Source organism: Cherax quadricarinatus, chromosome 1 (assembly GCF_038502225.1).
Source record: "Cherax quadricarinatus isolate ZL_2023a chromosome 1, ASM3850222v1, whole genome shotgun sequence".
In the NCBI taxonomy this organism is placed as follows: domain Eukaryota; kingdom Metazoa; phylum Arthropoda; class Malacostraca; order Decapoda; family Parastacidae; genus Cherax; species Cherax quadricarinatus.
Window position 1 is genome coordinate 82743008 of NC_091292.1, and position 22115 is coordinate 82765122.

General features: G+C 38.4%; 1 protein-coding gene across 1 annotated transcript in view; it reads right to left on the bottom strand.

Annotated features, from left to right (window-relative positions):
- Positions 1-2502: 2502 nt before the first annotated feature.
- Gorab (Golgin, RAB6 interacting) overlaps positions 2503-22115 on the bottom strand; it is an 85452-nt gene continuing 65839 nt past the window's right edge. The window contains exons 6-7 of the mRNA XM_053776584.2: positions 19762-19969; positions 2503-6409 (exon numbers count right to left, since the gene is read on the bottom strand). Coding sequence (XP_053632559.2) covers positions 5915-6409; positions 19762-19969 — 703 coding nt within the window. The 3' untranslated portion in view covers positions 2503-5914. The remainder of the gene's footprint in view (positions 6410-19761; positions 19970-22115) is intronic.

Here is a 22115-nt window from a genome sequence, read left to right on the forward strand (position 1 = left end):
AGAGGGGTGGGATTAAATTATGGGGAATCAAATACAAAATGGGAATTGACACAGTTACTTTTTGCTGATGATATTGTGCTTATGGGATATTCTAAAATAAAACTGCAAAGGTTAGTGGACAAGTTTGAGAGTGTGTATAAAGGTAGAAAGTTGAAAGTGAAGATAGCAAAGAGTAAGGTGATGAGGGTATCATATGATTTAGATAAAGAAAAATTGAATATCAAATTGGGGAGGAGGAGAATGGAAGAAGTTAATGTTATCAGATATTTGGGAGTTGACGTGTCAGTGGATGAATTTATGGAGGATGAGGCTAATCATAGAATTGATGAAGGAAAAAAGGCGAGTGGTGCGCTGAGGCATATGTGGAGACAAAAAAACTTTATCTATGGAGGCAAAGAAAGGAATGTATGAAAGTATAGTAGTACCAACACTCTTATATGGGTGTGAAGCTTGGGTTGTAAATGCTGCAGTGAGAAGGCAGTTGGAGGCAGTGGAGATGTCCTGTCTAAGGGCAATGTGTGGTGTAAATATTATGCAGAAAATTCGTAGTGTGGAAATTAGGAGAAGGTGCGAAGTTAATAAAAGTATTAGTCAGAGGGCTGAAGAGGGGTTGTTGAGGTGGTTTGGTCATTTAGAGAGAATGGATCAAAGTAGAATGAGATAGAGAGTATATAATCTGTAGGGGAAGGAAGGCAGGGTAGGGGTCGTCCTCGAAAAGGTTGGAGGGAGGTGGTAAAGGAGGTTTTGTGGGCGAGGGGCTTGGACTTCCAGCGAGCGTGCATGAGCGTGTTAGGAGTGAATGGAGACAAATGGTATTTGGGACCTGACGAGCTGTTGGAGTGTGAGCAGGGTAATATTTAGTGAAGGGATTCAGGGAAACCGGTTATTTTTATATAGCCAGACTTGAGTCCTGGAAATGGGAAGTACAATGCCTGCACTTTAAAGAAGGGGTTTGGGATACTGGCAGTTTGGAGGGATATGTTGTGTATCTTTATATGTGTATGCTTCTAAACTGATGTATTCTGAGCACCTCTGCAAAAACAGTGATTATGTGTGAGTGAGGTGAAAGTGTTGAATGATAATGAAAGTATTTTCTTTTTGGGTCACCCTGCCTCAGTGGGAGACGGCCTATCTGGAGAGTTTATCTGGAGAGAGTTCCGGGGGTCAACGCCCCCGCGGCCTGGTCTGTGACCAGGCCTCCTTAGGTCAGTGTCCCAGGATGCGACCCACACCAGTCGACTAACACCCAGGTACCCATTTTACTGATGGGGAACATAGACAACAGGTGGAAAGAAACACGTCCAATGTTTCTACTCTGGCTGGGAATCGAACCCAGGCCCTCACCGTGTGAAGCGAGAGCTTAACCACCAGGCCACCAGAGCCCCCTACTTGTTAAAAAAAAAAAAAAAAAAGTGTCATTTTCTCCAATTGTATACTGTTCAGTACTCCACTTCATAAAGTTGTTTGTTTGTGTGTGGGGGGATATACATTTTTTTTTTTTTGCATATGGATGTGTATGCACACATTTTTAATCCTGTCAAACAAGATATCAAAGTCAGTAAGTTTTCAAGTGGTCATTCAGGTATTCAATCCATAGGAAATCATGAGCATGACTGAGAAAGTAGACAGAAAGAATAGGCTGATTATCAGAAACTGTGGCTCAGCTGTATGTAATGGTAGTAATTTTCTATTCTGAAAGTCCAGATGCACTGATAGATAATTCATAAGATAACATTTTAAAGTCATGCTCCTCACCTTCAAATGTATGGCTGCTATTATATTATCATTATTACTACTATATTTAAAAACAAGTGCCAAACCTATATGAATCATACAGCAAACTCCTACATAACACACGTCCATGGAACACATGCGTCATGTAAATGACCACCTCTCACAGGTAGTTTGTCACTTACCAGCTTTTGGTGTACCCAGAAGTTATATATATATACACACACACACACACAGAGCTGAGTCTCGACCTCTGCAACCACAATTAGGCGAGTATGTACGTACACACACACGCGCACACTCACACATGTTGGAAGTTGGAAGTTGAAGACACAGATGAATCACAGGGATGTTAGGAAGCATTTCTTCAGCCACAGAGTAGTCAGGAAGTGGAATAGTTTGGGAAGCGATGTAGTGGAGGCAGGATCCATACATAGCTTTAAGCAGAGGTATGATAAAACTCACGGTTCAGGGAGAGTGACCTAGTAGCAACCAGTGAAGAGGCGGGGCCAGGAGGAGAGGCGGGGCCAGGAGCTTGGACTCGACCCCTGCAACCTCAACTAGGTGAGTACAACTAGGTGAGGTGAGTACACACGCACACACACACACATACACAAAAAACTATTTTTGAATTCCTCTACGGAAGTGAGCTCCACATAGGGTTTCAAAAATAGACGTGATCTGACTCAAACACGTTAGTAGATGAATGGTTCAGAGAACCAACATGTGTCTAATTTATCAAACACGTTAGTCAGCTAAATGTTAAGAAGCAAGATCAAGAGCTGGAGCTCACCTTCCCTAAACAAAACAAGCAATTAATTACAAATAGTCCACTACACTGCTGTTTTTCACTTCCCATTTTATATATACTTCATGCAGTTTTGGGTATCATTAATCTGGAGGCCCATCCTTATTCATATAACAAGAACCAGTCTAGTAATGCTGGTAAGGTGAACAAATTTAAATAAAATTACCAAGGTGGAAGTGCTTGATACTGGTAATATGTGTCCTGACAATATCATGAAAGTACTACATAACATGAGTTTTAATGAAAGAAGAGAGGGACTTTGCAATATAGATAAAGCCAACCTAAGAACAACAATGAAGAATAAGACACATTAGCAACACTTGAGTATCTTGAATGATACTCAAGAGTTGCTAATGATGTCTTATTCATCAACATATTAGTATAGCATACAATAAATGATATGAAACAATGAAGTCTAAGTACTGCATTAAGATATGAAACATGCCCTGATGATTTAGATTAAAAACCAATGAAGATATTGAGTTTTCCTTCTAATGATCAATCATGAAAGAAAGGGTTGAACAAATTCATCAGAGCCTGCCAAGTACCTGTAGAATACTCTGGATTTGTTGGGTGGCTGGATGGATTCAGGCAGTCAAAAATAACCAAATTTTTAAAAAGCATTATAAGCCATTCACCATCATAACCAGTTGCTGGACCGGTTACAGCAAGTTTTTGTGCCAATACTTTTCAAACAGCTTGGCATCATGAATTTTTTTGTGATAGGCTAAGTAGCATGGCTTCCCCACATGTTTTAGCATATATAATTCATGGTCAGCAAATTCTTGGTAGGACCAGGAATATAGATCTATGCATTACTAAACATCAATATAGATTATACGTACAGTATATACATAAACGTACAGTATGTACATGGATTATATGCTGGTTAATACAGTATATAGAACTTTCAGGCTAATAAATTTTTAATGAATAAATTCCATAAGCCCACTCATCATCAAATTTCTAAAACGTAACTTTGATGCTAACAGCAAAATGAAATTTGTCCAACATGAGTAAGAAACTATACGACAGGCAGGGATAGAACCCATGATCAGAGAGTCATAAAACTCCAGGCTGACACGCTAGCCGCTGGGCCACTGGAGTTTTATGACTCTCTGATCGCGGGTTCTATCCCCACCCGTGGTATGGTTTGTTTGCATTCGTTCATTATGATTTCGTGAGTCATGAGTAAGAAAGGTATTGCTTGATCATACAAATTCGTCTTACAATGAGAAATACAGAATGAGTTTAACTATAGTATGTATTACTGTTAAGTAAAATCAAATCTGAACAAAAATTAAATGAGAGATTGTATTCTGTTCAAAGTTACTGCTAACAGACAGAAAAAGCAAATTTGATAAACCATTACACTGTACTGTACTGCATTAAACATCTGATTAGGTATGCCAAGAGATTTGAAAAGAAATATTACAATATTTTACTGTCATGTAGTGAAAAATGGAACAAAGTATAATACATGTATTTCTTCATCCCTCTTGCATTACAAATTTCCTACATGAACACACTTTCTAATACATTTTGTAACAATATACTGTTGTTATATTTAGCTGTTTTATGAATACTGTTAGCATTGACTCAGTCAAGCTCAGCAAAATGTTGTGGAACATGCAGCTACAGCATTCAGCAACAACATATATCATGTCACTGTGGATACAAGATTATGAGGTCAGACAGAGGTGGCATGAGCATTCTGAGCAGTGCACTGCACATTGTTAAGCAAGTAATAAGTGTCTTCATTATTCTAAGCAGGTGTTTTTGGCAACATATGATGGAATAAAGCAGAGTCATGTAAATCATCAACTCACTAGTCTTAGTCTGCTCTTGATCACACTGCATACGGCATCTATTTACAGGGGGAAAAAGAAGATTCATATATTTGTGCCTTATATTGTGCCACCTTATTGTAATGGCTCTGCAAATTTCATTGTAAAAAATATATATTGATAATTAAAGGTTGTCTGGTCAATCAAAATTTAGCAAAGCCTCTCTTATCAGATATTACAAAAAAATTTAAATCATAAAAAAAAAAAAAATGAAATGGTGAAACCATGTATTACAATTACAGTGTGTTTGATGTGAAGAATAATTTGGGTATGGGTATACACTGTTGAGTACAAGAAACTTATGGACTGTCAAGAACTAATCCTGTGAAAAATTAGATTATGTATTGATTTTTTCACCCAACTAGTTACTAGTCAGACTCAACAGTGCTTAACCTGCCAAACAGAGAGATATCATTCACACCACCAGACCACTAACAGTCAGACTTAAATTTCTATTTTACTTTATTTTGTCATTTAGAAAATGTTTAGAAGAATCAATAAATGTTTAATGTTTTCTTCTTGCAAAAACCTGAATGATGACCATATTAATTTCAACTCAGTGTAGAAGCACGTCACTGTAACAAGTGACATACTTGTGACCAGTTTCGAGGTATTCTGCTCTCAAAATCTGGCATGAGGACAAACTTCATTGTTGGATACCTGATCAATGAGGCTCTTACTGCCATTGACCCACAGGCCAACATAGCCATCACAAACAAGTTAATCTAACTCACAGTCAGTGTAGTTTTCATGATCACATTAATTACAATAACTCAGCCTTATGACTTTCGTAAGCAATTTATCAACATATTCCTCAAAAGCTGAGACATTTAGTGTTACAAAACAACACACAAATGTGAACATGATGAATAAGTAGGTCAATGTGGTCCATGGAAAATAACATTCATATAACAGTGACCTACATTATCATCTTAATTCTTCACCATGAAATTAAATAGACTACAATTCAAAAGGCATGTTACCATGATCTCTTTACCCACATTAGTCAAGATATCTTCTACAATGCTCTAAACTAAAATGAATGGGTAAAATGTTCAAAACATGAATGCTATTACGAAATCACGCATATACAGATGACCATGTATTTCTTCATATAAAGGGACTATTTAAGTGAGTTTATGCATATTTGTTTACAGTGAATTTACTGGTATCTATCTATATGTGCATGTTTTTAATTGCCTATGTAAACTTTGTCTTTGACTATATTATTATTATTATAATCAAAAAGAGTCTTTGACTATAAAAACGAGTGTATGACTATGTACATTTATGCAAAGATATATGCAAACCTGACACTCATTTACATATTTGATCTACATTTTAAAATTAGTTTGTTCTTCTACTCAGAATTAATAAAAATAGATTGCCCTTTTATTAACTATAATAAGACAAAACTGAAGTGTCATCCAACAAAGAAAATCATTATAACCTCAACATAGGTAAGATGCACAAACAGGTGAGTACTCTTCTCACTAACATCATTGTAGTTACCCAAATTAAGTTGAATTTACCTTTGCTGACTGTGATCTTTCAAGGACACACTTTCCTTTTCATTACTTTTGTCAATATCTGGGTGTTTACTCAAGCATTCTATTTCTACCTGACTATTTGCATTAACTTTGCATGTTTCACTGTCACCACCAATAACATTTTCAGGTTTGTCTTTACATACCTCACCATTTTTAGTTGAATCTTGATTTTCACATACCACATTTTTACTTTCTACAGCTTCTTTTATGTTTGTCTGTAAAACCATTTTATTATTTTCAATTAGTATATCTTCTTTCATATAACCCTGAAATTCTGGCATTCTCTCATCCTTATTTAAAATGACCTGTTCCTTTCCTTCTATGAGTAATTCCTTCACATTTTCTAAAGGAATACTATCACCATTTATTCTGGCAATGCCCATTTGTAGGGCTAGGCTAGTTTTCTTAGGATCTTTGATGGTTGTGCAAGCTGCATATGTCACTTCATCCAAGCTAGCTAGTTGAGGCAAAATCTGTAAAAGCCATTGAAAATTAGTCACCCCTGCTAAAGATCACTAACAGACTCAATACTTCTCATTATTACACAGTGAGACCAAAAGTTTAAAAATATACTAGGTCCTAGGTCCATCATTGCCTGCCTATTGTATGTGTTTTGTGCCAACTATTAAACACTGACCTTGATCCCTAATATGTCATGGAGATAATATTCTATACTGTTAATATTTGATGCTTGAATCATAATTTAATCAAATATATAATACTGTAATATAATGGCTACAACTGGTTGTGTTATGGTATATGTACTGTTAAAATGAAGTATACAAATGTGAGGAAACTAGGTGATAATATATTACATGAAAACTGAAAAGACAGGCATTAAGAAACAAAAAGAATCCTTACAATAAATCATTTAAATGGGGGTTTTAGAAACAAAAAATATTTATGATGGTGACCATAAGTTGGAGATCAGCAAGAGAGTTTAAAAAACCAACTGCATAAGTGACTGCATTTTTTAGCTTACAGCCATGATCAACAAAGATTGATAAACAGGTGAGCGTGAACCACAGGTTATCCTAACTGCTTCATATGGTACTTCTGGATGTAATATACCCAAAATACTGTCTGAAATAATAACCAGAACAAAGCTTTTCCAGTGTCTCTGTTGACTTCTCACTCATATTTAAATCTTATCATGATAAAATGAGTGGTAATTAGCAGACAGAGAATGTACAGTCTTCAGTTAATTGTTAGCAACCATAAAAATAGAAGTTTTAAAACTAAATTAAATGTGAATTAGGCAAATCATATACAGACCTAAAATACATGATGATGGCACAAGAAATATTTTTATCACAATAAACAGGATGGCATAAAGAATTTTGTGCAAGAATGGTATATAATACCGACAAGATGAAATTAAGACACATGTGCAACATCTGGGTATCTTTATTGTAGACGTTTCGCCATCCAGTGGCTTTATCAATACAAATTCTAGTACATAACTTGAAGATAGTAAGACTATGTACAGAAGGTGAGGTAATCAGTCCCTCAACCTTGGAGTAGGTGCGAAGAGCACCGTAGTCGTGGAGATTCTGAAGCAGAAGCAAGGAGTCTGGCGCTTATAAAGTAACGTCAGGTGTAGCAGACGAAGGCATAGTCACTGGTAGGCGGGACTCCCCAGTGGAAGTAGGTTCTTCCCAAAGAGATGGGTAGTTGTAGTAGTAGTTACCGTAGTAGTTGTCGTAGTCACGAAGATTATGTACATGTCCTCAGAATCAAGATTCCATGATGTTGCAGTGTCTGACAAGTTGTCAGACACTGCAACATCATGGAATCTTGATTCTGAGGACATGTACATAACCTTCACGACTACGACAACTACTACGGTAACTACTACTACAACTACCCATCTCTTTGGGAAGAACCTACTTCCACTGGGGAATCCCGCCTACCAGTGACTATGCCTTCGTCTGCTACACCTGACGTTACTTTATAAGCGCCAGACTCCTTGCTTCTGCTTCAGAATCTCCACGACTACGGTGCTCTTCGCACCTACTCCAAGGTTGAGGGACTGATTACCTCACCTTCTGTACATAGTCTTACTGTCTTCAAGTTATGTCCTAGAATTTGTATTGATAAAGCCACTGGATGGCGAAACGTCTACAATAAAGATACCCAGATGTTGCACACGTGTCTTAATTTCATAAAGAATTTTAAATCTGGGGTGGAGAGGAGAGGTACAAGCTGCCACAGGAAATGTTTGGGTGAGAGGAGACAAGTGTTTTGTAGGATTTGACATGCTGTTGGAATGTAAGCAAGGTAACATTTATGAAGGGATTCAGGGATACTGATTAGCCAGACTGAATCCTGAAGGTGAGAAATACAGTGCCAACACTCTGAAAAAGGGATGGAGATATTGCTTTCTGAGAGGTCATCTAAACTGTGAAGTCTGCACACATGTGGCGAGTGAATGTTTCTTTTTTTTTGGGGTGGCAGATGGTCTCTGTCAGGGGTGGGCAAACTGCAGCCCACCAAGATAAAGACATATATTCATGTATATGCAGCTGAATGAGCAAAACTTTGTTCATTTTCCTCTGTTGAAAACACAAACTGTTACACAAGCATTATCAGACAAGTACAGTTTCCAGATGATGGCTTTAGAAGTCTGCCCACCCCTGGTCTATGTAGTACAAAAATATATATGCTGTATACCTAGAAGAGTGCTGTAGGTAACTGAGGTAAAATGACACAATAATGGCTTAAAGAAAGAAAATGCCAGGTGTACAAAAGCAAAGCAGAGAAGTCATTAGTAATTACCTATTTGTAAAATCAATTAGCTCTATGTCTATAAAGATAACTCTAATATTAAACTGCTCACTAGGTGACTAAAGAGGAATCACTTTCCTTTCCCAAGTACTACAGTAGAACTCCTGTATATGGGGGTTTGGTTTTTGAGGTTTCAGTTATCCACAGTTTACGATGGACCAAAAAAACCCTTAATTTTTGCTTAATAATGGCTCCAAAGCACAAAAGTAGTGATGCTGGCAGGTCTTCAAAGTCTAAGAGAAGACATCAGTGAAAAAGTGCTAATTCTCAACTTTTTTTTTTTAATAAACTGGCCGTATTTCACCAAAGCAGGGTGACCCAAAAAGAAAAATAAGTTTTTATTTTTACCTTTAGTAATTTATACAGAAGGGGTTACTAGCCCCTTGCTCCCTGCATTATTTTCACCTCTTATGACACACATGGCTTATGGAAGAAGAATTCTTTTCCACTTCCCCATGGAAATACAGTGGAACCTCGTTTTTCGGCTGCTGTGTTTATTGGCCGATTTGTATTTAGGCCAGTTTTTCAGCGAAAATTTTGCTCCATATTTTGGCTGTTGCCTCATATATTGGCTGTATTAGACGTGGCCCGCCAGGGTGCCTCACGTAGGTGAGTCAGTGTCCTTCTGTCTGTCGGCGAGTGAGCATATACATACTACTCGCATTCATCCAAACCTTTCCTTAAAATCTGTTGTTTTTGGTTTTTTTTTATCAAGTGCGACTGTGAAATAAGTCACCATGGGCCCCAAGAAAGTTCCTAGTAAAATTCCTTTGGTAAAGAAAGTGAGAAACACGATGGAATTTAAGAAGAAAGTAAGATCACAAACAAATGAAAATGTGGAGTTGGTGTTGTTGTGGATCAGGGAAAATTAGTTAGCAGGAGACAGTGTTTCAGAGACAATCATTTGTGAATAGGCAAGGCAGTTGCATGCGGATCTCGACAGAATATTATTCAATATTATTCGGGCGACAGAATATTATTCAATATTATGCTAATATCAACTCTATGGCTTATTTATCTATCACAACTGATCTAATATGACATAATAAGCAATATAAACAACACAGAAACATGGTAAATACTCAAGAATGAATAAAATATGTCATTATATGGCAAGCGGTCGCCGTCACTCCTGAGGTAAAGTAATTATCCCTCTGACCATAGCTTCCCATGTGTCCCCTTCTAATGTATAAGAGATAATGGAGTTTTGGAGAGGCTAACTACACTAGATCATTAGTGCAGTAAGCAAAACGCTGAAACAATTGCGATTTTCTCAAAAAAAAAAAAAAAGCCAAAGAGGACCTACATTACGCAGGAGGAAAAGACACTGCCAGGACACAAGCCTATGAAAGACAGGCTTACCAAAGCCCCAGAGAGGGCTTTGATACCTGACGTCTTTATGGAGGGAGATTCCCCTTCCAAAAAAATAATCAGTCTTCCCTCTCTCCTCCTCCTCTGTCTTCCATAAGCCAACAAGCGTCTTCAGTAAAGATACGTACAGTAGACTGTCATTTAGCATGGTAGTTACGTTCTTGAAAATGCCGTGTTGGGTAAAATCGTGTCAGATGAACTGAAGACCTTATGGGTAAAATAGGGTTACGTTCCTGGGAGCCCCCAAAAAGCCAAACACCTTTTTTTAGGTCTCCACATCTTACAAAAACAAAAGTGAATATGTAGTTGTAGTTCATTGTTGTGATATATTATGCTGCTTTTACTGCTTAAGACGACAAATGTAACAGAAATAATAGTATTTCTTACCTTAAATTGTGGATGCTGGTGTTTGTGGATGATTGTGAAGAGAGTGGAGAGTTATGCTGTGGCCCTACTGGGCTGAGGTGGATGGTAGAGGTTCTGGTACTGAAGTTGATGGTTGTACTGGAGTGTTTAACTTTAAGTCATTCAGTCAGTCAAGTCATTCAGTAAGTCAGTCAGTAAAGTCACTCAGTAAGTCAGTCAAATCACTCAGTAAGTCAGTCAAGTCATTCAATAAGTCAGTCAAGTAATTCAGTAAGTCCATCAAGTCACTCAGTAAGTCAGTCAAATCACTCAGTAAGTCAGTCAAGTCATTCAATAAGTCAGTCAAGTAATTCAGTAAGTCCATCAAGTCACTCAGTAAGTCAGTTAAGTCATTCAGTAAGTCAGTCAAGTCACTCAGTAAGTCAGTCAAGTCATTCAATAAGTCAAGTCACTCAGTAAGTCAGTCATTCAGTAAGTCATTCATTCAGTAAGTCAGTCATTTAGTCACACAAACTCATGTTAACCTCTTTTTCTGTGTACAAAGTAACACTTCATTACGGCTACAGGTTATCTCTTGTCTAATATCTTTGTTTCTTTGTTAATTCTAAGACTTAAGTGCTTATACCTCTTTGTGCCACTTTCAGCAACACTGGTATGGCTACTGGGTGTCATGATTGCTTGGCAGATACAAGATATAGTAATTAAAATATCATAACACAATTCAGAAACACAGCTGCCTTGTAGCAGAGAAAAACTGGACACGTATGAATTACGAACACTGGGATGGTGGGGTGTTGTTGGGGAGTGGCAGGGGATGGCTTCCCGGCTGCTCCACAACAAGGCAGCTGCTTGAGCAAAAGAGAATTTTTTTTCCTTCCCACAAACTGAACCATGTTAAATTAATTATACAATGTGTTACATAAAATTGTGCCACAATCATTCAATCGTGCAATACCCAAATTGTGCCAAATAAACTCATGCTAAATGAAGGTCTACTGTAATAGAGATTTAAATGTTCATTTATTTATTTATGCTTCGCAATTACTCAAACCCACACTATTTGCAGATGACACTACATACGTCTTCTCTCACCCGAGCCCAGTCACGCTAGCCAATACTGTAAATACCGAATTACAGAAAATATCTACCTGGATGAGGACTAACAAACTTACACTAAACATTGACAAAACCTACTTCATTCAGTTTGGTAACAGAGCTACAGATGTCCCTCTTAACATAATGATAAATGGATCACCTATCACAAAACTAACAGAGGGAAAATTCTTAGGAATCCACCTTGATAATAGACTCAAATTTCATACACATATACATCAAATTTCTAAGAAAATTTCCAAGACTGTAGGCATACTATCGAAGATACGGTACTATGTTCCACAGTCAGCCCTCCTGGCCCTATATCACTCTCTTATTTACCCCTATCTCACCTATGGAATTTGTGCATGGGGCTCAACAACAATTAACCATCTCAGACCACTAATTACCCAACAAAAGGCTGCAGTTAGAATGATAACAAATTCTCACTACAGGCAGCACACTCCACCAATATTCAATACACTAAACCTACTCACCATACAAAACATCCATACTTATTACTGCACCTATTACATACATAGAACACTTAACTCTGATATTAACCCTCCCCTCAAACATCTCCTTGCCAACCTCAACAGAACACATGACCATAACACAAGGCACAGATCACTCTTTGATGTTCCTCGTGTCCATCTCACACTATGCAAAAACTCAATGCACATAAAAGGCCCTAAAATCTGGAATTCATTACCTGTAAATATAAAAGAAACACTACCTGTTTATAAATTCAAGTCTCTTCTCAAAGATTACTTACTCACCCAAAATCAAATAAATACTGAATAACTGAACATTATAAATTGTATATCTTAAATGTTTCTCACAATTATATCACATAAATGTTAAACCTAAAACCCAATCTAACTTTATTATTTTTTAAATACACTACCTAACAGAATCACTACCTAACTGAATGCAACCATATGACCTGTCTTTGTAATACTCACTTGTGCTTTATAGTTATCTGTTTACATTAATGTTTTATCACTGATTTCATCATTGCTTAGTAGCAGCGCTTTATAGTCCTTGTGGCTTAGCGCTTCTTTTTGATTATAATAATAATAATAATCATTGCTTAGTTAATCTTAAGTTAATTTTAAGCCAGCCCGTAATGCTATGCATAGTATAAGTGGCTTTGGCATACTGCTCTTATCTGTATTTTTTTGTACCTCTGTATGTGTGCACAAATTGGAAATAAATAAAATATGTGTAAAACTACAGGTCTCCCCCCACATTCGGGAGTTCCACTTTCGTGGGCTTCGAACATTCGTGAATGCCCAGCTGCCCAATCATATTTCAAATATGTCATTACATATGTTAGGAATTGTGGCAGTGGCAGAGTTTGTTTGGAGATAGGACAAGATAGTCCTTCAATATGACACTAAAATCAACTCTATGGCTTATTTATCTATCACAATTCATCTAATATGACATAACAAACAATATTAATAACACAGAAACATGACATACAGGTCTCCCTCAACGTTCATGTTTTCAACTTTCGCGGGCTTCACACATTCGTGAATTACCAACCGCCAAATTCCCAGCCTTCAAATTCCCAGCCGCCACCTGCGAGTCCCTACTACCCTCCCTCCGACCCCCGCAACTGGCAGCCAGCCCTCCCACCAGTGTGGTGAGTGTTTTGTTTGTTTATTATTTGCTATTAAACTACAGTATAAATAATGTAAACCAATTCATGACTGCATATTGGAATGGCTATTCGGACAGGTACTGGACGGTGACATCATGTGTTGACTCTTGAACACAGCAAAGAATCAAACATTTCTGCTACTGCTAATAACAACAATAGTAGTAAAAATAATAATAATAATAATAATAATAATAATAATAATAATAATAATAATAATAAATACGACAGAATTGAAGAAGGAAATTGTACAAAAATATGAGGGAGTAGTTGACACATCGTCAGTGTGGCTTTGTTTATGCTGGAGTGAGTATTAGTCTCCGTGCTCTTCCAAACATTTCACAATAATTCTTTGTGTTTGGTGCTTGTAGATTGAGTGCGACTGGAGTGGTAGAGGCTGTGGTTGGGGAAGCGGTTGAGGCACTGGGTGAGGCATTGGGTGAGGCAGTGGGTGAGGCAGTGGGTGAGGCAGCGGTTGAGGCAGCGGTTGAGGCAGCGGTTGAGGCAGTGGGTGAGGCAGTGGGTGAGGTAGTGGGTGAGGCAGTGGGTAAGGCAGTGGTTGAGGAAGCAGTTGAGGCAGTGGGTGAGACAGTGGGTGAGCTAGTGGTTGAGGCAGTGGGTGAGGCAGTGGGTGAGGCAGTGGGTGAGGCAGCGGTTGAGGCAGTGGTTGAGGCAGCGGTTGAGGCAGTGGGTGAGGCAGTGGTCGAGGCAGTGGTATTTAATAACATACATGTTATTATTAATAATAATAATACATGTTATTAGTAATATGTATTATTATTATTTATAACATGTTATTAAATACCACTACCTCAACTGCTGCCTCTACCATTGCCTCAACTGCTGCCTAAACCGCTGCCTCTAACAGTGCCTCAACCACTGCCTCACCCACTACCTCAACCACTGCCTCACCCACTGCCTCAACCACTGCCTCAACCACTGCCTCAACCATTTCCTCAACTGCTGCCTCAACCACTGCCTCAACCACTGCCTCAACCATTGCCTCAACCACTGCCTCAACCATTTCCTCAACTGCTGCCTCAACCACTGCCTCAACCACTGCCTCAACCATTGCCTCACCCACTGCCTCAACCATTGCCTCACCCACTGCCTCACCCGCTTCCTCAACCACTGCCACTCCAGTTGCACTCAGTCTACAAGCACCAAACACATTGAATTATTGTGAAATGTTTGGAAGAGCACAGAGACTAATACTCACTCCAGCATAAATAAAGCCACACTGATGATGTGTCAACCACTCCCTCGTATTTTTGTACAATTTCCTTCTTCAATTTATCGTATTTATTATTATAATTTATTATTATTATTATTATTATTAGTATTAGTATTATTACTACTACTACTATTGTTATTATTAGCAGTAGCAGAAATGTTTGATTCTTTGCTGTGTTCAAGAGTCAACACATGATGTCACCGTCCAATACATGTCCGAACAGCCATTCCAATATGCAGTCATGAATGGGTTTACATTATTTATGCTGTAGTTTAATAGCAAATAATGAACAAACAAAACACTCACCACACTGGTGGGAGGGCTGGCTGCCAGTTGGGGGGGTCGGAGGGAGGGTAGTAGGGACTCGCAGTGGTCGAGAAAGTGGAGGCAGTGGTATTTAATAACATACATGTTATTTACGACGTTTTCATGTATTTTATGATTGTTCATGGTTCAACAAGTTAAGGAAGAAGTACTGTATTATATTTCCCTACAATATATTGGGGCACCAAACATTCGCGATTTTTCAACATTCGTGAGGCTCTTGATCCCCTAACCCTTGCGAATGTTGAGGGAGAACTGTATATCTAGAATGAATAAAATATGTCATTACAAATGTCACGAGTGGTGCTGTGTTTTGTTGTTGGGTGTATAAGGGCCACTGAGAGCATAAGTCTTACATAGTGGTGGTGGAGGCGGCAGCAGAGGTGCTAGAGAAAGCGGTGTTGTCAGTTGCCCTATATAACTCCAACAACATTGGAGGAGTTAGGTTCATGCTGTCTTTTTTCTATTGATTAATTGCTTAACTTACTTGCTACACTGTTAATGCTACACTTTATGGCTGGCTGGTGCTATAGCCTTAATCGACTTGTGCTGCTTTAGTATCGTACGTATCATAGAATCACTGAATTACTGAAGAAGGCACATTCTCCCCTCTCTCTTCCTCCTCCACTTTGGTACTCTGCTACGAGTTCTTTCTTGAATTCTATAGTCTTTCTCACCTTCTTTACCAAAGGGCTGACACTAGTACAATATTTTACAATGTTTTCATGTGTTTTATGATTGTTCATGGTTCAATAGGTTAAGGAAGCAGTATTGTTAGGCTAAATAAATACTATTTTTGTATTACCCTACCCTATATTTGTGCACCAAATATTCGTGATTTTTCAACATTCGCGAGGTTCTTGATCCCCTAACCCTCGCGAATGTGGAGGGAGATCTGTACAATTAATCTTTAAAAAATGTATTTTTTGTTAATATTTTTGGGTGTCTGGAACAGATTAATTGTACTTACATTAATTCTTATGGGAAATATTGCTTCGAATTTAGGCTGTTTCGAATTTAGGCCAACCTTCTGGAATGGATTACGGCCAAAAAATGAGGTTCCACTGTAAGAGGAAATAAAGCAGAACAAGACCTATTAAGAAAATAGAAGGTGCACTCACCTTTTTGTGGTAGAGAGATAAGGTGTAAACTGCAGCGATCAATACATAAAACTCCACTAGCATCTACACTGAACTTAAGATCATAGTCTGTAAGTTTATTCTTGATTCTATGGATATCATTGTTCTTAACATCATATTCCTCACATACCCATGTAACTGAGATGCCAGACTCAACTTCTTTATTAACCCTTTGAGGGTCGACAGGCCCTCTCAGAAACTCGTTCTCAGGGTCGGCCAAATTTAAAAAAAAAAAAAAAAATTTTCTTATGAAAAGATAGAGAATCTTTTCCCGATCATAATGACACCAAAATTATGAGATTTGATGGAAAACTTACGGAATTATGCTCTCGCGAAGTTAGCGGTCTCGGCGATGTTTACGCATCGGCGATTTTGCCCAATTTGAGCCCCATTTTTGGCCAATTCCTCTGTACTAGTCGACAAAAATCATGAATATTTCGCTAGAACTATATTTTTTCTATTGAATGAGTGCAAGAAACCACCCATTTACCATTTTCAACTATCCAATACAGTGGTCAGAATTTAGCAATTTTGCCAATTTCACACAAATTTCAAAAAATGCCAATTTCCGAATAGGGTCCAGAACAAACAAGAAATACATTCCTGGCACTAAAATGACATTTCTTCTGTTCATTAGTCACGTCTCAAGGCCCCTCTTACATTCTTTTGCTTTCCACTTCGAATTTTTATTCTCACGAAAAATAGAAGATTTACTGTTATGCAGACTACTCCATTAGTGTAAAAAATGGTATAAATCATATTGGCGCACTTGCAAAAGAATGTTAGACTCACCAGTTGACGTGTATTGGACGCCTGGCATGATTTGTTTACTTTTGAACTTTGGTAAAAATCGAACATTTCTGCTACTTTGAGCTCAATTTCAAGGTACTTTTCATTGTAAAACCAGTGAAAATCACCTCAATTTCTGTGATATGCATTCCATTCTATAAAATGAGACCAAGAAAACTAGAATACAACAATAAATACCATACGAAAATACAGTGCAAAGTCGATGTTTTATGCCAAAAAAACGGTGAAAGTTTTTTTCTCATTATGCACTGTGTGCTGCAGGATTTTTTTTATACTGTGCACACTGACCACACAGACCCATTCTTTCATATGGAGGCCTACCAGCCTTTTCCCGCGAGATTTGACGGTGCTAGAATTTATGCGTACTAGTACGTCAAAAACCCGTGTATAAGACGTACTAGTACGTCCGAAACCCTCAAAGGGTTAATTCAGGTTTTTCTTCCTTAACATTGAGAATCACATGTTTTCTCTAGGCGCCACCACTTGCTGTAGAAGCCTTTGTTTATTTTGGGAGATGTTAAGCGAATGTATAGGAACCTTTGAACCAAGTGAGAGAGTAATTGTGGTAGGGGACCTAAATGCTAAAGTAGGAGAAACATTTAGAGAGGGTGTGGTAGGTAAGTTTGAGGTGCCAGGTGTAAATGATAATGGGAGCCCTTTGACTGAACTTTGTACAGAAAGGGGTTTAGTGATAGGTAATACATATTTTAAGAAAAAGAGGATAAATAAGTATACAAGATATGATGTAGGGTGTAATGACAGTAGTTTGTTGGACTATGTATTGGTAGATAAAAGACTGTTGAGTAGACTTCAGGATGTACATGTCTATAGAGGGGCCACAGATATATCAGATCACTTTCTAGTTGTAGCTACAGTGAGAGTAAAAGGTAGATGGGATACAAGGAAAATAGAAGCAGCAAGTAAGAGAGAGGTGAAGGTGTATAAACTAAAAGAAGAGGCAGTTAGGGTAAGATATAAACAACTATTGGAGGATAGATGGGCTAGTGAGAGTATAGGTAATGGGGTCAAAGATGTATGGGGTAGGTTTAAGAATGTAGTGTTAAAGTGTTCAGCAGAAGTTTGTGGTTACAGGAAAGTGGGTGCGGGAGGGAAAAAGAGCGGCTGGTGGAATGATGTTGTAAAGAGAGTAGTAAGGGAGAAAAAGTTAGCATATGAGAGATTTTTACAAAGTAGAAGTGATGCAAGGAGGGAAGAGTATATGGAGAAAAAGAGAGATTAAGAGAGTGGTGAAGCAATGTAAAAAGAGAGCATATGAGAGAGTGGGTGAGATGTTATCAACAAATTTTGTTGAAAATAAGAAAAAATTTTGGAGCGAGATTAATAAAAAGTAAAAGTAGACCTTAGACAAGGATGTGTGATGTCACCATGGTTGTTCAATTTATTTATAGATTGGGTTGTAAGAAAACTGAATGCGAGGGTCTTGGCAAGAGGTGAGGAGTTCAAAAATAAAGAATCAAACACAAAGTGGGAGTTGTCACAGTTGCTCTGTGCTGATGACACTGGTGGATGAATTTGGTAGGGTATGTAAAAGAAGAAAATTAAAAGTGAATATAGGAAAGAGTAAGGTTATGAGGATAACAAAAAGATTAGGTGATGAAAGATTGGATATCAGATTGGAGGGAGAGAGTATGGAGGAGGTGAATGTCTTCAGATATTTAGGAGTGGATGTGTCAGCAGATGGGTCTATAAAGGATGAGGTGAATCATAGAATTGATGAGGGGTAGTAGAGTGAGTGGTGCACTTAGGAGTCTGTGGAGACATAGAACTTTGTCCATGGAAGCAAAAAGGGGAATGTATGAGAGTATAGTTGTACCAACACACTTATATGGGTGTGAAGTATGGGTGATGAATGTTGCAACGAGGAGAAGGCGGGAGGCAGTGGAGATGTCATGTCTCAGGGCAATGTGTGGTGTGAATATAATGCAGAGAATTTGTAGTCTGGAAATTAGGAGAAGGTGTGGGAGTACTAAAACTATTATCCAGAGGGCTGAGGAGGAGTTGTTGTGGTGGTTCGGACCATGTAGAGAGAATGGAACAAAACAGATTGACTTCGAGTGTATAAATCTGTAGTGGAGGGAAGGCGGGGTAGGGGTCGGCCTGGGAAGGGTTGGAGGGAGGGGGTAAAGGAGGTTTTGTGTGCGAGGGGCCTGGACTTCCAGCAAGCGTGCGTGAGCGTATTTGATGAGAGTGAATGGAAACAAATGGTTTTTAATACTTGACGTGCTGTTGGAGTGTGAGCAAAGTAACATTAATGAAGGGATTCAAGGAAACCAGCAGACCGGACTTGAGTCCTGGAGATGGGAAGTACAGTGTCTACACTCTGAAGGAGGGGTGTTAATGTTGCAGTTTCATGACTGTAAAGCACCCCTCTGGCAAGACAGTGATTGAGTAAATGATGATGAAAAGTTTTTCTTTTTCAGGCCACCCTGCCTTGGTGGGAATCAGCCCATGTGTTAATAATAATGTTAATAATAAAAAAGTGTTATATAGCCAGGGACAACTAGAGACTGAATGATGAGTGTATGCATGTAAGCACAAACAATAAATTGGCATAAGTGGTCTACAGCTCAAGGAAGAATGAGAATATACACATACAGGACGTTGCCACTCTGGCCCATACTAGACAAACATCAAAGTCATCAGACTTGGTCTGATACTTCAGAAGACAACCGGACACTCTTGCAATGGACAAAATCCAGAATTACAGACTTTCGTCTATGTTGTCCGATATTCCAAAGCTCATCCAGACAATTTTTTTATTTAAAATTGCCAAAATCCATAAATGAGATTTTATTTTACTTTAATTCACTAAATTAATACTATGTATCTTCACATGAAAAATCTCTTCACCATATAAGCTTTATCTCCATTGCATTAGAACTTTCTCTCCCACATACTATTATGTGTAGGTATTTGACCATATTTCTTCACTGTAATGCTGTACTATCAACAGTACTGCATATAAGCATTATCTCCACTATATATGTACTATTCTGTTAAATTAGCACCACTTACCTCTTCAGCCCCAGTATCACCAATTTCTGATGAAATGTCAACCATCTCCAGCTTCGCCATAAGTTCAGAGAGCTTACAGGCTTTCCTTCGTTCATTGGCTTCAATGATGCGGCAGAGATGTTCTGTGAGAAGTTCCTTCTTCTCCAGCTTGCTGAACAACTGCAGTTTGGCTTCTATGAATTCCTTTTCTGCTTTGTCATATCGCTTTCTACCATTAAAATGAAAACACAAGACATTCAGAAATGTTATGTGATTGCATAAGAAATTGCTGACAAACCAGATTTGTCAAAAATGGTCAGATGGAATTACAGGTAAGTGAACATACTGAGGCAGTTTTTATTTGGGGTTTTTGCTTTAAGGATGAAAGGCCTAAAAATTCTTCCCTACTTGCATTCTTTGCCAAATAAATAACAATTGAAACTTTATATAGCCATGAAAGCATGAAGAACTGATGCTGCACTATAAAAACAAATATACAAATTATAAGTAAAAATGAAATCACCTATGATGATGGCACTGAAGAAGAAGCTAAGTCTGCTTGTGACAAGCAGGTGGAGGAACTACAACTAGGCATTTCCCTATTCACTGTTAACCCTTAAACGGTCCAAACGTATATATACGTTCACCTGTTCAGCACCCAGAATATTTTGAAAAAAAAAAAAATTATAGGAAAAAAAGCATGTGCTACCCAGGCATCCCCAATTTTTTTCATATGGCGCACACTGAGTGCGCACACCCATTCTCTCATGTCTAGGTGACTCAGGCCTATCATGCCAATATTGAATGACAAAGGAAACGTACATATACGTTTGGGGTGCTATGCAAGAGAACGTATATAAACGTTTGGACCGTTTAAGGGCTAAAATCATCCTGCTGAAAGATTTCAGCTCCAGTAGACAAGAAAACACAGATCTGATATCAGATACCCAGAGACCTAATAGCACCAGTATCAAGTACGTACTATGATCTGTTCCAGTCAGAAAGTTATGTGTACTGGCAACATGAAACCTCGACTAGATTGTGTGACATACTGAATCAGAATCAGGTTGGGGTATCATCACCTGTGGTACATGTAGGTAACCACAGGTGAGCCTTTCATCCCTTCTGATTGTACATGTAAACTTTGAGAAAAAGAGAAGACAAATGATCTTTACCATTACATAGTTGAGTGTCCAGTTATGAGTGACTCTAGGCCTGGTGGAATGATATACTTGGAACTGTGTGAATACTTTATCTATTCTGAGGTGCTTGAGGATATCCTCACTGTCCACCCTGAATTTACCAGAACTCATTAGAAGCTAGTGCCCCAGTTGCATGCAACTGCATTGGAAAATAAGGAATATCCACTAGGAATTTTTATTGACCTAAGAAAAGCTTTTGACACAGTAGACCACGGCATCCTACTCCAAAAACTTGACCATTATGGTATAAGAGGCCATGCGCTTGCGTATTTCAAATCTTACCTTACTAATAAGTATCAGTATGTCACCATTAAAGTCACAGCATCAACAACACGGCCACTTGATGCTGGAGTTCCGCAGGGAAGTGTCCTTGGTCCCCTGCTCTTCCTCATATACATCAATGATCTTCCAAACGTATCTCAACACCTGAACCCCATTCTCTTTGCTGACGACACGACTTATATCATCTCTTACCCTAATCTTGCCACCCTCAACACCATTGTTAACGAGGAGCTGATCAAAATATCGACTTGGATGACAGCCAATAAACTTAAGCTTAACACTGACAAAACCTACTACATTATGTTTGGTAGCAGAGCAGGAGCTGTGCAAACTAACATTAAGATCGACAACACTCTAATTGCCAGACATAATGAGGGCAAATTCCTAGGCCTATACCTCGACAAGAACCTGAATTTCAGCACCCATATCCAACACATAACCAAAAAAGTATCCAAAACGGTTGGGATCCTCTCCAAGATACAATACTACGTGCCACAAACTGCCCTTCTCACACTATACCATTCACTTATATATCCATACCTCACCTATGCTATCTGTGCTTGGGGTTCAACTGCAGCAACACACCTAAAGCCAATAATAACCCAACAAAAAGCCGCAGTAAGAATAATCACTAAATCCCATCCCTGGCAACACCCCCCCCCCACTCTTCATAGATCTAAACTTACTCCCTGTTCAGTACATCCACGCTTACTACTGTGCAATCTACATCTACAGGACCTTAAATTCCAATATTAACCTTGACCTAAAATGCTTTCTTGATAGTTGTGACAGAACCCACAGGCATAACACCCGACACAAACATCTCTATGACATTCCCCGTGTCTGACTAAACCTTTACAAAAAATTCAATGTATGTCAAAGGCCCTAAAA